Raw genomic sequence first — 16,587 nt, 5'->3', positions numbered from 1 at the left:
ATGTGGGTGTGACTGTGATGTGGGTGTGAATGTGATGTGGGTGTGACTGTGATGTGGGCGTGACTGTGATGTGGGCGTGACTGTGATGTGGGCGTGACTGTGATGTGGGCGTGACTGTGATGTGGGTGCGACTGAGATGAGGGTGACACTGTGATGTAATTATTCTCTGTCCTCTCCCACAGGGTACTACATGTTTATTGAAGCTTCGAACCCTCGGAGACCCGGGGACAAGGCGCGCCTGCTGAGCCCCCTCTATAACGTCACCAAGAAAGTCAAGTTTGGAATGAATCGCGTTATTCCGTTCTGTGTAAACTTCTATTATCACATGTACGGGAAGCATGTCGGTGAGTAGATATAGCCAAGCTCTCAGAGCCATCGCTACGCCAACCACTGCTGACTCCAACAACTCCCTACGTCTGCAGCTAATCTACTACTGGAACCCCCATCTTCTGCTTCATTAACTCGAGTCTATTCCTGGGCACTCACTGAGGTATCGAGTAACACTGCACAGACTAGGCCCTCTGGCCATCCCTAATCCCGGGCTAACCTCCCATCCCAGCACTTGTCCCCTTTACTTAAGGAGGACGTATGGTTCCAGTCCCCACTCCCTTCCCAGGCTGTGTATTCCAGATTCGCACCACGCTCTGAGTGACACAATACTTTCTCAAATATCCTCGGAATCTCCTGACCCTCACCTTAAAACTATGTTCCCCTCAACCAGAGGGGAACACCTGCTTCCTGCTTCCCCTCTCCAAACCCGTCATATCTGATACACCTCAATCATATCCCCCTGAGCCTTCTCTGCTCAAAAGAAAACAGTCCCTACCTCTCCAGTCCCTCCTTATAGCTCAGACGCTCCATCCCAAGCAACATCCTGGTGAATCTCCTCTGCACCCCCTCCAGTCCAATCGCATCCTTCCTATAAGGGACATAGATAAGCTGCTGCGCTGGGCTGAGAGGTGGCAAATGGAGTTTAATGCAGAAAAGTGTGGGGTGATTCATTTTGGAAGGAATAACAGAAAGACTGAGTACTGGGCTAATGGTAAGATTCTTGGCAGTGTGGATGAGCAGAGAGATCTCGGAGTCCATGTACATAGATCCCTGAAAGTTGCCACCCAGGTTGAGAGGGTTGTTAAGAAGGCGTACGGTGTGTTAGCGTTTATTGGTAGAGGGATTGAGTTTCGGAGCCATGAGGTCATGTTGCAGCTGTACAAAACTCTGGTGCGGCCGCATTTGGAGTATTGCGTGCAATTCTGGTCGCCGCATTATAGGAAGGATGTCGAAGCATTGGAAAGGGTGCAGAGGAGATTTACCAGAATGTTGCCTAGTATGGTGGGAAGACCTTATGAGGGAAGGCTGAGGGACTTGAGGCTGTTTTCGTTAGAGAGAAGAAGGTTAAGAGGTGACTTAATTGAGGCATACAAGATGATCAGAGGATTGGATAGGGTGGACAGTGAGAGCCTTTTTCCTCGGATGGTGATGTCTAGCACGAGGGGACATAGCTTTAAATTGAGGGGAGATAGATATAGGACAGATGTCAGGGGTAGGTTCTTTACTCAGAGAGTAGTAAGGGCGTGGAATGCCCTGCCTGCAACAGAAGTGGACTCGCCAACACTAAGGGCATTCAAATGGTCATTGGATAGACATATGGACGATAAGGGAATAGTGTAGATGGGCTGTGGAGTGGTTTCACAGGTCGGCGCAACATTGAGGGCCGAAGGGCCTGTACTACGCTGTAATGTTCTATGTTCTATGTTCTGTAATGTGGTGCCCAGAATTACACACAGTACTCCAGCTGTGGCCTCACCAACATTCTTTACAACTCCAACATCACCGCCCTGCTCTTGTATTCTAATCCACAAATGATAACGGCAAGTGTCCCATCTGGCTTCTTAACCACCCTATTCACCCGCTCTGCCGCCTTCAGACATCTGTGCACAAGTTCCCCAAGATCCATCTGTTACTCTGAGCTTCCTCGTGTCCTGACATTCATTACTACCCTCGTTGTCTGGTTTCTCTCAGACTAGTTAAGCAACAGCCTGACATAGTCAAACTCACAGAATCATACCTCACAGACAATGTCCCAGACACCACCCTCACCATTCCTGGGAATGTCCTGTCTCAGCGGCAGGACAGATCCAGCAGAGGTGGCGACACAGTGGGATACAGTGGGGAGGGAGCTGCCCTGGGAGCCCTCAACATCGACTCTGTACCCCATGAAGTCTCCTGGCTTCAGGTTAAACACGGGCAAGGAAAGCTCCTGCTGATTACCACGAACCGGCCACCATCAGCTGATGAATCAGTTACTCCTCCATGGTGAACACCACTTGGAGGAAGCACTGAGGGTGGCGAGGGCGCAGAATATGCTCTGGGTGGGAGGGACTACAATGTCCATCACCAAGAGTGGCTCGGTAGGACAGAGCTGGCCGGGTCCTAAAGGACATCACTACTAGACTGGGACAGTCTGCAACCTCCTGGCCCGGCCTATCCCCCACTCCGCCATTACCACCCAGCCAGGGGATCAACCCCGGTTCAATGAAGAGAGCAGGAGAGCATGCTGGGAGCAACATCAGGCAGCCCGGAAAATGAGGTGTCAGCCTGGTGAAGCTACAACACAGGACTACCTGTGTACCAAACAGCATCAGCAGCCAGTAATAGACAGAGCCAAGCGATTGCACAACAGATCTAAGCTCTGCAGTCCTGCCGCATCCAGCCGTGAGTGGACAATTAAACAACTCACTGGAGGAGGAGGCTCCACAAATACCCCCGTCCTCAATGCTGGAGGAGCCCAGCACATCTGTGCAAAAGACGAGGCTGAGGCATTCGCAACAATCTTCAGCCAGCAGTGCCGAGTGGATGATCCGTCTCGGTCTCCTCCGGAGGTCCCAGCATCACAGAGGTCAGGGTTCAGCGAATACGATTCACTCCAGGTGGTATCAAGAAATAGCTGAAGGTTCTGGATCCGGCAAAGGCTGTGGGGCCCTGACAATATCCCAGCAATAGTCCTGAAGACTTGTGCTCCAGAACTTGCCGCACCCCTAGCCAAGCTGTTCCAGTACGGCTACAACACTGGCATCTACCCGGCAGTGTGGAAAATTGCCCAGGTGCCCAGTGGTTAGCACTGTTGCTTCACAGCACCAGGGTCCCAGGTTCGATTCCCGGCCCTGGGTCACTGTCTATTGTCACAAGTCGGCTTCAATGAAGTTACTGTGAAAAGCCCCTAGTCGCCACATTCCGGCGCCTGTTCGGGGAGGCTGGTACGGGAATGGAACCGTGCTGCTGGCATTGTTCTGCATTACACGCCAGCTGTTTGGTCCACTGTGCTAAACCAGCCCCTTAAAATGTTCAGCACCATTCGCCACTCCTCAGATAATGAAGCAGTCCCTGTCCAAATGCAGCAAGACCCGGACAATATCCCGGCTCGGGCTGACAAGCGGCAAGTTACATTCGTGTCACACAAGTGCCCGGCAATGACCATCTCCGACAAGAGAGAATCAAACTTTCACCCTTGACATTCAATGGCATTTCCATCGCTGCATCCCCACAATCAACATCCTGGGGCTTACCATTGACCAGAAACTGAACTGGACCCAGCCACATTAATACTGTGGCTACCAGGGCAGGTCAAAGGCTGGGAATCCTACAGCGAGTAACTCACCTCCTGACCCCCCAAAGCCTGTCCACCATCTACAAGACACAAGTCAGGAGTGCGATGGAATACTCTCCACTTGCCTGGATGAGCGCAGCTCCAACAACACTCAAGAAGCTCGACACCATCCAGGACAAAGCAGCCCCGCTTGATTGCTCCCCCTTCCACAAACATTAAAACCCTCCACCACCGACACACAGTGACAGCCGTGTGTACCATCTACAGGATACACTGCAGTACCTCACCAAGGTTCCTTAGACAGCACCTTCCACCCCACGATCACTGCCATCTCGCAGGACAAGAGCAGCAGATACCTGGGAACCCCACCACCTGGAGGTTCCCCTCCCAGTCACTCACCACCCTGACTTTGAAATATATCGCCCGTCCTTCACTGTCGCTGGGGCAACTTCCTGGAACACCCTCCCTAACAGCACAGTGGGTGTACCTACACCTCAAGGAGACTGTTAAATAAGTTAAGAGCCCATGGTGTTCAGGGTAAGATTCTGGCATGGATAGAGGATTGGCTGACTGGCAGAAGGCAGAGAGTGGGGATAAAGGGGTCTTTTTCAGGATGGCAGCCGGTGACTAGTGGTGTGCCTCAGGGGTCTGTGCTGGGACCACAACTTTTCACAACATACATTAATGATCTGGAAGAAGGTACTGAAGGCTCTGTTGCTAAGTTTGCAGATGATACAAAGATCTGTCGAGGGACAGGTAGTATTGAGGAAGCAGGGGGGCAGCAGAAGGACTTGGACAGGCTAGGAGAGCGGGCAATGAAGTGGCAGATGGAATACAATGTGGAAAAGTGTGAGGTTACGCACTTTGGGAGGAGGAATGGAGGCACAGACTATTTTCTAAATGGAGAAATGCTTCGGAAATCAGAAGCACAAAGGGACTTGGGAGTCCTTGTTCACGATTCTCGAAAGGTTAATGTGCAGGTTCAGTCGGCGGTTAGGAAGGCAAATGCAATGTTAGCATTCATGTCGAGAGGGCTGGAATACATGACCAGGGATGTACTTCTGAGGCTGTATAAGGCTCTGGTCAGACCCCATTTGGTGAATTGTGAGCAGTTTTGGGCCCCGTATCTAAGGAAGGATGTGCTGGCCTTGGAAAGGGTCCAGAGGAGGTTCACAAGAATGATCCCTGGAATGAAGAACTTGTCGTATGAGGAACGGTTGAGGACTCTGGGTCTGTACTTGTTGGAGTTTAGAAGGATGAGGGGAGATTTTATTGAAACTTATAAGAATCAGGCTGGGGTTGCGAGCCGGGGGGATCCCGGGAGCGGAATCTCCCGGATTTCACTGGCCACGCTGCGCCGCGGCGAGCTGCTGTTCCGGGCTAGAGGAGCCGCAGGATCGCGCCCAGAGATTTTGTTTAGCACGGGGGAGCTGAACCCCGGGATCAGGCCGCCATTTTGAAAGTGACTTCCGAACTCTAAGTGGGTCCCCCACACCCCCCACCCATGGGTAATGTCACCCCCCCGTACACAGGTTCACTACCCCACGTGAGGGCACCCTCCCCCCCCCCCCCCGCAATGGGTCCCAGGACCCCTATGCTCACTCAGAGACCCCCCCTCTTCCCAGAATTCCAGAGAGGTCCCAACTTACCTCCCCAGCACACACTTCAACCCCCCCCCCCCCCACCCCCCCCACCCTCCTTTCATAGGCATGGCCCCCCCCCAGGCCCTGACCCTTGGCAGTGGCACTCTGACCGCTGGGCGCCCTTTTAATGGCACCCTGGCACCCAGGCAGTGCTTCTGCTGACTTGGAGTGTGACATGGGCACCTTGGCAGTGCCAGGTGGCAGTGCTAAGGTGCCTGCATCCAGGGGATAGGCCAGGGGGCCAGCCTGCACAATCCCAGACCATCCAGGGGTCTCCGATAGCCCGGGAAACCCCCCTGGGTACCGTTCCGCCTGGTCCACATTTGTGACAGGTTCAAGAGGAGCTGAATGGGCCTCCTCCTGTTCCTGTGTAACAGGCTCGAGGGGCTGAATAGGCCTCCACCTGTTCCTGTGTAACAGACTCGAGGGGCTGAATGGGCCTCCTCCTGTTCCTGTGTAACAGGCTCGAGGAGGGGGCTGAATGGGCCTCCTCCTGTTCCTGTGGAGCAGGCTGGAGAGGGGCTGAATGGGCCTCCTCCTGTTCCTGTGTAACAGGCTCGAGGAGGGGGCTGAATGGGCCTCCTCCTGTTCCTGTGTAACAGGCTGGAGAGGGGCAGAATGGCCCTCCTCCTGTTCCTGTGTAACAGACTCGAGCAGGGGGCTGAATGGGGCCTCCTCTTGTTCCTGTGTAACAGGCTTGAGGGGCTTAATGGGCCTCCTCCTGTTCCGGTGTAACAGGCTCGAGGGGCTGAATGGCCTCCTCCTGTTCCTGTGTAACAGGCTCGAGTAGGGGGCTGAATGGGGCCTCTTGTTCCTGTGTAACAGGCTCGAGGGGCTGAATGGGCCTCCTCCTGTTCCAGTGTAACAGGCTGGAGAAGGGGCTTAATGGGCCTCCTCCTATTCCTGTGTAACAGGCTCGAGGGGCTGCATGGGCCTCCTCCTGTTCCTGTGTAACAGGCTCAAGGGGCTTAACGGGCCTCCTCCTGTTCCTGTGTAACAGGCTCTAGGGACTTAATGGGCCTCCTCCTGTTCCTGTGCAACAGGCTCGAGGGGCCGAATGGGCCTCCTCCTGTTCCTGTGTAACATAGAATAGAACATTACAGCGCAGTACAGGCCTTTTGGCCCTCGATGTTGCGCCGACCTGTGAAACCACTCTAAAGCCCATCTACGCTATTCCCTTATCGCCCATATGTCTATCCAATGACCATTTGAATATCCTTAGTGTTGGCGAGTCCACTACTGTTGCAGGCAGGGCATTCCACGCCCTTACTACTCTCTGAGTAAAGAACCTACCTCTGACATCTGTCTTATATCTATCTCCCCTCAATTTAAAGCTATGTCCCCTCGTGCTAGACATCACCATCCGAGGAAAAAGGCTCTCACTGTCCACCCTATCCAATCCTCTGATCATCTTGTATGCCTCAATTAAGTCACCTCTTAACCTTCTTCTCTCCAATGAAAACAGCCTCAAGTCCCTCAGCCTTTCCTCATAAGATCTTCCCTCCATACCAGGCAACATTCTGGTAAATCTCCTCTGCACCCTTTCCAATGCTTCCACATCCTTCCTATAATGCGGCGACCAGAATTGCACGCAATACTCCAAATGCGGCCGCACCAGAGTTTTGTACAGCTGCAACATGACCTCATGGCTCCGAAACTCAATCCCTCTACCAATAAAAGCTAACACACCGTACGCCTCCTTAACAACCCTCTCAACCTGGGTGGCAGCTTTCAGGGATCTATGTACATGGACACCGAGATCTCTCTGCTCATCCACACTGCCAAGAATCTTACCATTAGCCCAGTACTCTGTCTACCTGTTATTCCTTCTAAAATGAATCACCTCACACTTTTCTGCATTAAACTCCATTTGCCACCTCTCAGCCCAGCGCTGCAGCTTATCTATGTCCCTCTGTAACTTGTAACATCCTTCCGCACTGTCCACAACTCCACCGACTTTAGTGTCATCTGCAAATTTACTCACCCATCCTTCTACGCCCTCCTCCAGGTCATTTATAAATGACAAACAGCAGTGGCCCCAAAACACATCCTTGTGGTACACCACTAGTAACTGGACTCCTGTCTGAACACTTCCCATCAACCACCACCCTTTGTCTTCTTCCAGCAAGCCAATTTCTGATCCAAACTGCTAAATCACCCTGAATCCCATGCCTCCGTATTTTTTGCAATAGCCTACCGTGGGGAACCTTATCAAACGCTTTACTGAAATCCATATACACCACATCAACTGCTTTACCCTCATCCACCTGTTTGGTCACCTTCTCAAAGAACTCAATAAGGTTTGTGAGGCACGACCTACCCTTCACAAAACCGTGTTGACTATCTCTAATCAAATTATTCCTTTCCAGATGATTACCCATCCTATCTCTTATAAACCTTTCCAAGATTTTGCCCACAACAGAAGTAAGGCTCACTGGTCTACAGTTACTGGGGTTGTCTCTACTCCCCTTCTTGAACAACATTTGCTATCCTCCAGTCTTCTGGCACTATTCTTGTAGACAAAGATGACTTAAAGATCAAAGCCAAAGGCTCAGCAATCTCCTCCCTAGCTTCCCAGAGAATCCTAGGATAAATCCCATCCGGGCCAGGGGACTTATCTATTTTCACACTTTCCAGAATTGCTAACACCTCCTTATGAACCTCAAGCCCTTCTAGTCTAGTAACCTGAATCTCAGTATTCTCCTCGACAACATTGTCTTTTTCCTGTGTGAGTACTGATGAAAAATATTCCTTTAACATCTCTCCTATCTCCTCGGACTCCAAGCACAACTTCCCACTACTGTCCTTGACTGGCCCTACTCTTACCCTAGTCATTCGTTTATTCCTGACATATCTATAGAAAGCTTTAGGGTTATCCTTGATCCTACCTACCTGTGTAACAGGCTGGAGGAGGGGCTGAATGGGCCTCCTCCTGTTCCTGTGTAACAGACTCGAGGGGCTGAATGGGCCTCCTCCTTCGAGGGGCTGAATGGCCTCCTCCTGTTCCTGTGGTTGAGTCGCTGGATCGACCGTTGACTGTTGACCGCTCTGTGTGTTCCAGGGTCACTGAATGTTGTGGTTCGGGCTCTGGGAGTGCGGCCTGTGGAGACCCAGGTGTGGACACTGAGCGGTAACCAGGCCGAGAGATGGCAGCAAGGAAATGTGACCATTAATCCTGAGGGGCCCTTCCAGGTGAGGAGTGGGGAGGGGTGAGGTAGAGCCCCCAGTGGTGAGGGAGGAAGCAGGAGATAGGGAGGGAAGAGGTGTGGGAGGGGGAGTGATAGGGAGAGGCAGAGGAGGGGGAGTGAGGGTGTGGGAGGTGGAGGAGGGGTGGGGGAGGGGAGATGAGGGTAAGGGAGGGGGGTGGAGGAGGGAGAGTGAGGAAGGGAGGTGAGGGGATGGGGATGTGAGGGTGTGGGGGAGACGAGGGTGTGGGGGTGGGGGGGTGAGGGGGAGGGGGGTGATGAGGGTGAGGGAGGTGAGGGTGAGGGAGGTGAGGGGGAGGGTGAGAGAGGTGAGGGTGAGGGTGAGGGAGGTGAGGGTGAGGGGGTGAGGTGATGAGGGTGAGGGTGAGGGAGGTGAGGGTGAGGGGTGATGAGGGTGAGGAGGTGAGGGGGTGATGAGGGTGAGGGTGAGGGAGGTGAGTGTGAGGGGTGATGAGGGTGAGGGAGGTGAGGGTGAGGGAGGTGAGGGTGAGGGAGGAGAGGGTGAGGGTGAGGGGTGATGAGGGTGAGGGTGAGGGAGGTGAGGGTGAGGGAGGTGAGGGTGAGCGGGGTGAGGGGTGATGAGGGTGAGGGGGGTGAGGGAGGTGAGGGTGAGGGAGGTGAGGGGGGTGAGGATGAGGGGGGTGAGGGGTGATGACGGTGAGGGGTGAGGGAGGTGAGGGTGAGGGAGGTGAGGGGTGATGAGGGTGAGGGGGATGAGGGTGAGGGGGTGAGGGTGAGGGAGGTGAGGGTGAGGGAGGTGATGAGGGTGAGGGAGGTGAGGGGGTGAGGGGTGATGAGGGTGAGGGTGAGGGGGGTGAGGATGAGGGCGGTGAGGGTGAGGGGGTGAGGGTGAGGGGGTGAGGGGTTGAGGGTGAGGGGGGTGAGGGTGTGAGGGTGAGGGGGTGAGGGAGGTGAGGGTGAGGGAGGTGAGGGTGAGGGGTGATGAGGGTGAGGGTGAGGGGGTGAGGGTGAGGGGGGTGAGGGTGAGGGGGTGAGGGTGAGGGGGTGAGGGGGGTGAGGGTGAGGGGCGTGAAGGTGAGGGGGTGAGGGTGAGGGTGAGGGGGTGAGGGAGGTGAGGATGAGTGGGTGAGGGGTGATGAGGGTGAGTGGGTGAGGGTGAGGGGTGATGAGGGTGAGGGGGGTGAGGGGGTGAGGGATGTGAGGGTGAGGGAGGTGAGGGTGAGGGGTGATGAGGGTGAGGGGGGTGAGGGTGAGGGAGGTGAGGGTGAGGGGGGTGAGGGGTGATGAGGGTGAGGAGGTGAGGGGGGTGATGAGGGTGAGGGGTGATGAGGGTGAGGGAGGTGAGGGTGAGGGAGGTGAGGGTGAGGGAGGTGAGGGTGAGGGAGGTGAGGGTGAGGGAGGAGTGGGTGAGGGTGAGGGAGGTGACGGTGAGGGGTGATGAGGGTGAGGGAGGTGAGGGTGAGGGAGGTGACGGTGAGGGGGTGAGGGTGAGGGGATTGAAGGGTGATGAGGGTGAGGGGGGTGAGGGAGGTGAGGGTGAGGGAGGTGAGGGGGGTGAGGATGAGGGGGGTGAGGGGTGAGTGAGGTGAGGGTGAGGGAGGTGAGGGGTGATGAGGGTGAGGGGGGTGAGGGGTGATGAGGGTGAGGGGGTGAGGGTGAGGGAGGTGAGGGTGAGGGAGGTGATGAGGGTGAGGGATGATGAGGGTGAGTGAGGTGAGGAGTGGGTGAGGGGTGATGAGGGTGAGGGAGGTGAGGGGGTGAGGGGTGATGAGGGTGAGGGTGAGGGGGGTGAGGGGGTGAGGGGGTGAGGGTGTGAGGGTGAGGGGGTGAGGGAGGTGAGGGTGAGGGTGAGGGGTGATGAGGGTGAGGGGTGATGAGGGTGAGGGGTGATGAGGGTGAGGGGGTCAGGGTGAGGGGGGTGAGGGGGTGAGGGTGAGAGAGGTGAGTGGATGAGGGGGTGAGGAGTGATGAGGGTGAGGGGGGCGGTAGGAGACAGAGGGTGATGACAGACTGTAGTGACGGGAAGCCAGTGGGGGTAGGACAGGGACCAGCGCTGGGCCCCCTGTTCCAGGAAGTACACAGGTGACTATGTGAGGCTGGGACCAGAGAGTTTGTGGATGACACACAGATTGGCCGGGTGGGTAACAGTGAGGCTGAGAGACTTGGGCTCCAGGGAGATACAGGAGCGATGGTCAAATAGCAGAAAGCATTTTTACCCAGAGGGAGGTGAGGGTCTGGAACGCGCTGCCTGGGAGGGGGGTAGAGGCGGGTCACCTCACAGCCTTGAACAAGTACCTGGGTCAGCACTTGGCCCGTCAGAACATTCCAGGCTACGGGAGAAGAGCTGGCAAGTGGGGTTAGGTAGACAGGTCAGGGCCTCTCATGGGACAGTGCAGACTCGATGGGCCGAAGGGCATCTTCTGCACTGTGAGATTCTGTGATGTGACGGGACGTTCTGTGTTTCTCGGTGTGACGGGACGTTCTGTATTTCTCGGTGTGACGGGACGTTCTGTATTTCTCGGTGTGACGGGACGTTCTGTATTTCTCGGTGTGACAGGACGTTCTGTATTTCTCGGTGTGACGGGACGTTCTGTATTTCTCGGTGTGACGGGACGTTCTGTATTTCTCGGTGTGACGGGACGTTCTGTATTTCTCGGTGTGACGGGACGTTCTGTATTTCTCGGTGTGACGGGACGTTCTGTATTTCTCGGTGTGACGGGACGTTCTGTATTTCTCGGTGTGACGGGACGTTCTGTATTTCTCGGTGTGACGGGACGTTCTGTATTTCTCGGTGTGACGGCTCGTTCTGTATTTCTCGGTGTGACGGGACGTTCTGTATTTCTCGGTGTGACGGCTCGTTCTGTATTTCTCGGTGTGACGGCTCGTTCTGTATTTCTCGGTGTGACGGGACGTTCTGTATTTCTCGGTGTGACGGCTCGTTCTGTATTTCTCGGTGTGACGGGACGTTCTGTATTTCTCGGTGTGACGGGACGTTCTGTATTTCTCGGTGTGACGGGACGTTCTGTATTTCTCGGTGTGACGGGACGTTCTGTATTTCTCGGTGTGACGGGACGTTCTGTATTTCTCGGTGTGACGGGACGTTCTGTATTTCTCGGTGTGACGGGACGTTCTGTATTTCTCGGTGTGACGGGACGTTCTGTATTTCTCGGTGTGACGGGACGTTCTGTATTTCTCGGTGTGACGGGACGTTCTGTATTTCTCGGTGTGACGGGACGTTCTGTATTTCTCGGTGTGACGGGACGTTCTGTATTTCTCGGTGTGACGGGACGTTCTGTATTTCTCGGTGTGACGGGACGTTCTGTATTTCTCGGTGTGACGGGACGTTCTGTATTTCTCGGTGTGACGGGACGTTCTGTATTTCTCGGTGTGACGGGACGTTCTGTATTTCTCGGTGTGACGGGACGTTCTGTATTTCTCGGTGTGACGGGACGTTCTGTATTTCTCGGTGTGACGGGACGTTCTGTATTTCTCGGTGTGACGGGACGTTCTGTATTTCTCGGTGTGACGGGACGTTCTGTATTTCTCGGTGTGACGGGACGTTCTGTATTTCTCGGTGTGACGGGACGTTCTGTATTTCTCGGTGTGACGGGACGTTCTGTATTTCTCGGTGTGACGGGACGTTCTGTGTTTCTCGGTGTGACGGGACGTTCTGTGTTTCTCGGTGTGACGGGACGTTCTGTATTTCTCGGTGTGACGGGACGTTCTGTATTTCTCGGTGTGACGGGACGTTCTGTATTTCTCGGTGTGACGGGACGTTCTGTATTTCTCGGTGTGACGGCTCGTTCTGTATTTCTCGGTGTGACGGCTCGTTCTGTATTTCTCGGTGTGACGGCTCATTCTGTATTTCTCGGTGTGACGGGACGTTCTGTATTTCTCGGTGTGACGGGACGTTCTGTATTTCTCGGTGTGACGGGACGTTCTGTATTTCTCGGTGTGACGGGACGTTCTGTATTTCTCGGTGTGACGGGACGTTCTGTATTTCTCGGTGTGACGGGACGTTCTGTATTTCTCTGTGTGACGGCTCGTTCTGTATTTCTCGGTGTGACGGGACGTTCTGTATTTCTCGGTGTGACGGGACGTTCTGTATTTCTCGGTGTGACGGGACGTTCTGTATTTCTCGGTGTGACGGCTCGTTCTGTGTTTCTCGGTGTGACGGGACGTTCTGTATTTCTCGGTGTGACGGCTCGTTCTGTATTTCTCGGTGTGACGGGACGTTCTGTATTTCTCGGTGTGACGGGACGTTCTGTATTTCTCGGTGTGACGGGACGTTCTGTATTTCTCGGTGTGACGGGACGTTCTGTATTTCTCGGTGTGACGGGACGTTCTGTATTTCTCGGTGTGACGGGACGTTCTGTATTTCTCGGTGTGACGGGACGTTCTGTATTTCTCGGTGTGACGGACGTTCTGTATTTCTCGGTGTGACGGGACGTTCTGTATTTCTCGGTGTGACGGGACGTTCTGTATTTCTCGGTGTGACGGCTCGTTCTGTATTTCTCGGTGTGACGGGACGTTCTGTATTTCTCGGTGTGACGGGACGTTCTGTATTTCTCGGTGTGACGGGACGTTCTGTATTTCTCGGTGTGACGGGACGTTCTGTATTTCTCGGTGTGACGGGACGTTCTGTATTTCTCGGTGTGACGGACGTTCTGTATTTCTCGGTGTGACGGGACGTTCTGTATTTCTCGGTGTGACGGGACGTTCTGTATTTCTCGGTGTGACGGCTCGTTCTGTATTTCTCGGTGTGACGGGACGTTCTGTATTTCTCGGTGTGACGGGACGTTCTGTATTTCTCGGTGTGACGGGACGTTCTGTGTTTCTCGGTGTGACGGCTCGTTCTGTATTTCTCGGTGTGACGGGACGTTCTGTATTTCTCGGTGTGACGGACGTTCTGTATTTCTCGGTGTGACGGGACGTTCTGTATTTCTCGGTGTGACGGGACGTTCTGTATTTCTCGGTGTGACGGGACGTTCTGTATTTCTCGGTGTGACGGCTCGTTCTGTATTTCTCGGTGTGACGGGACGTTCTGTGTTTCTCGGTGTGACGGGACGTTCTGTATTTCTCGGTGTGACGGGACGTTCTGTATTTCTCGGTGTGACGGGACGTTCTGTGTTTCTCGGTGTGACGGGACGTTCTGTATTTCTCGGAGTGACGGGACGTTCTGTATTTCTCGGTGTGACGGGACGTTCTGTATTTCTCGGTGTGACGGGACGTTCTGTATTTCTCGGTGTGACGGCTCGTACTGTATTTCTCGGTGTGACGGCTCGTTCTGTATTTCTCGGTGTGACGGCTCGTTCTGTATTTCTCGGTGTGACGGGACGTTCTGTATTTCTCGGTGTGACGGGACGTTCTGTATTTCTCGGTGTGACGGGACGTTCTGTATTTCTCGGTGTGACGGCTCGTTCTGTATTTCTCGGTGTGACGGGACGTTCTGTATTTCTCGGTGTGACGGGACGTTCTGTATTTCTCGGTGTGACGGGACGTTCTGTATTTCTCGGTGTGACGGGACGTTCTGTATTTCTCGGTGTGACGGGACGTTCTGTATTTCTCGGTGTGACGGGACGTTCTGTATTTCTCGGTGTGACGGGACGTTCTGTATTTCTCGGTGTGACGGGACGTTCTGTATTTCTCGGTGTGACGGGACGTTCTGTATTTCTCGGTGTGACGGGACGTTCTGTATTTCTCGGTGTGACGGGACGTTCTGTATTTCTCGGTGTGACGGGACGTTCTGTATTTCTCGGTGTGACGGGACGTTCTGTATTTCTCGGTGTGACGGGACGTTCTGTATTTCTCGGTGTGACGGGACGTTCTGTATTTCTCGGTGTGACGGGACGTTCTGTATTTCTCGGTGTGACGGGACGTTCTGTGTTTCTCGGTGTGACGGGACGTTCTGTATTTCTCGGTGTGACGGGACGTTCTGTATTTCTCGGTGTGACGGCTCGTTCTGTATTTCTCGGTGTGACGGGACGTTCTGTATTTCTCGGTGTGACGGGACGTTCTGTATTTCTCGGTGTGACGGGACGTTCTGTGTTTCTCGGTGTGACGGCTCGTTCTGTATTTCTCGGTGTGACGGCTCGTTCTGTATTTCTCGGTGTGACGGGACGTTCTGTATTTCTCGGTGTGACAGCTCGTTCTGTATTTCTCGGTGTGACGGCTCGTTCTGTATTTCTCGGTGTGACGGGACGTTCTGTATTTCTCGGTGTGACGGGACGTTCTGTATTTCTCGGTGTGACGGGACGTTCTGTATTTCTCGGTGTGACGGCTCGTTCTGTATTTCTCGGTGTGACGGGACGTTCTGTATTTCTCGGTGTGACGGGACGTTCTGTATTTCTCGGTGTGACGGGACGTTCTGTATTTCTCGGTGTGACGGGACGTTCTGTATTTCTCGGTGTGACGGGACGTTCTGTATTTCTCGGTGTGACGGGACGTTCTGTATTTCTCGGTGTGACGGGACGTTCTGTATTTCTCGGTGTGACGGGACGTTCTGTATTTCTCGGTGTGACGGGACGTTCTGTATTTCTCGGTGTGACGGGACGTTCTGTATTTCTCGGTGTGACGGGACGTTCTGTATTTCTCGGTGTGACGGGACGTTCTGTATTTCTCGGTGTGACGGGACGTTCTGTATTTCTCGGTGTGACGGCTCGTTCTGTATTTCTCGGTGTGACGGGACGTTCTGTATTTCTCGGTGTGACGGGACGTTCTGTATTTCTCGGTGTGACGGGACGTTCTGTATTTCTCGGTGTGACGGCTCGTTCTGTATTTCTCGGTGTGACGGGACGTTCTGTATTTCTCGGTGTGACGGGACGTTCTGTATTTCTCGGTGTGACGGGACGTTCTGTATTTCTCGGTGTGACGGGACGTTCTGTATTTCTCGGTGTGACGGGACGTTCTGTATTTCTCGGTGTGACGGGACGTTCTGTATTTCTCGGTGTGACGGGACGTTCTGTATTTCTCGGTGTGACGGGACGTTCTGTATTTCTCGGTGTGACGGGACGTTCTGTATTTCTCGGTGTGACGGGACGTTCTGTATTTCTCGGTGTGACGGGACGTTCTGTATTTCTCGGTGTGACGGGACGTTCTGTATTTCTCGGTGTGACGGAACGTTCTGTATTTCTCGGTGTGACGGGACGTTCTGTATTTCTCGGTGTGACGGGACGTTCTGTATTTCTCGGTGTGACGGGACGTTCTGTATTTCTCGGTGTGACGGGACGTTCTGTATTTCTCGGTGTGACGGGACGTTCTGTATTTCTCGGTGTGACGGGACGTTCTGTATTTCTCGGTGTGACGGCTCGTTCTGTATTTCTCGGTGTGACGGCTCGTTCTGTATTTCTCGGTGTGACGGGACGTTCTGTGTTTCTCGGTGTGACGGGACGTTCTGTATTTCTCGGTGTGACGGCTCGTTCTGTATTTCTCGGTGTGACGGGACATTTTGTATTTCTCGGTGTGACGGGACGTTCTGTATTTCTCGGTGTGACGGAACGTTCTGTATTTCTCGGTGTGACGGGACGTTCTGTATTTCTCGGTGTGACGGCTCGTTCTGTATTTCTCGGTGTGACGGGACATTCTGTATTTCTCGGTGTGACGGGACGTTCTGTATTTCTCGGTGTGACGGGACATTCTGTATTTCTCGGTGTGACGGGACGTTCTGTATTTCTCGGTGTGACGGGACATTCTGTATTTCTCGGTGTGACGGGACGTTCTGTAGTTCTCGGTGTGACGGGACGTTCTGTATTTCTCGGTGTGACGGGACGTTCTGTATTTCTCGGTGTGACGGCTCGTTCTGTATTTCTCGGTGTGACGGGACGTTCTGTATTTCTCGGTGTGACGGGACGTTCTGTATTTCTCGGTGTGACGGGACGTTCTGTATTTCTCGGTGTGACGGGACGTTCTGTATTTCTCGGTGTGACGGCTCGTTCTGTATTTCTCGGTGTGACGGGACGTTCTGTATTTCTCGGTGTGACGGACGTTCTGTATTTCTCGGTGTGACGGGACGTTCTGTATTTCTCGGTGTGACGGGACGTTCTGTATTTCTCGGTGTGACGGCTCGTTCTGTATTTCTCGGTGTGACGGGACGTTCTGTATTTCTCGGTGTGACGGGACGTTCTGTATTTCTCGGTGTGACGGGACGTTCTGTGTTTCTCGGTGTGACGGC

At 53.9% G+C, this 16,587-nt stretch overlaps 1 protein-coding gene across 1 annotated transcript in view; it reads left to right on the top strand.

Moving 5' to 3' along the window:
- LOC140411223 (MAM domain-containing glycosylphosphatidylinositol anchor protein 1-like) overlaps window positions 1–16,587 on the top strand; it is a 192,843-nt gene that overhangs the window by 63,514 nt on the left and 112,742 nt on the right. Inside the window, exons 5-6 of the mRNA XM_072500331.1 lie at window positions 183–344; window positions 8,312–8,442. Coding sequence (XP_072356432.1) covers window positions 183–344; window positions 8,312–8,442 — 293 coding nt within the window. The remainder of the gene's footprint in view (window positions 1–182; window positions 345–8,311; window positions 8,443–16,587) is intronic.

Source organism: Scyliorhinus torazame, chromosome 4, assembly GCF_047496885.1.
Source record: "Scyliorhinus torazame isolate Kashiwa2021f chromosome 4, sScyTor2.1, whole genome shotgun sequence".
NCBI lineage: Eukaryota > Metazoa > Chordata > Chondrichthyes > Carcharhiniformes > Scyliorhinidae > Scyliorhinus > Scyliorhinus torazame.
Note: the sequence above shows the minus strand (reverse complement) of the source record. Positions and strands in the feature narration are given on the sequence as shown.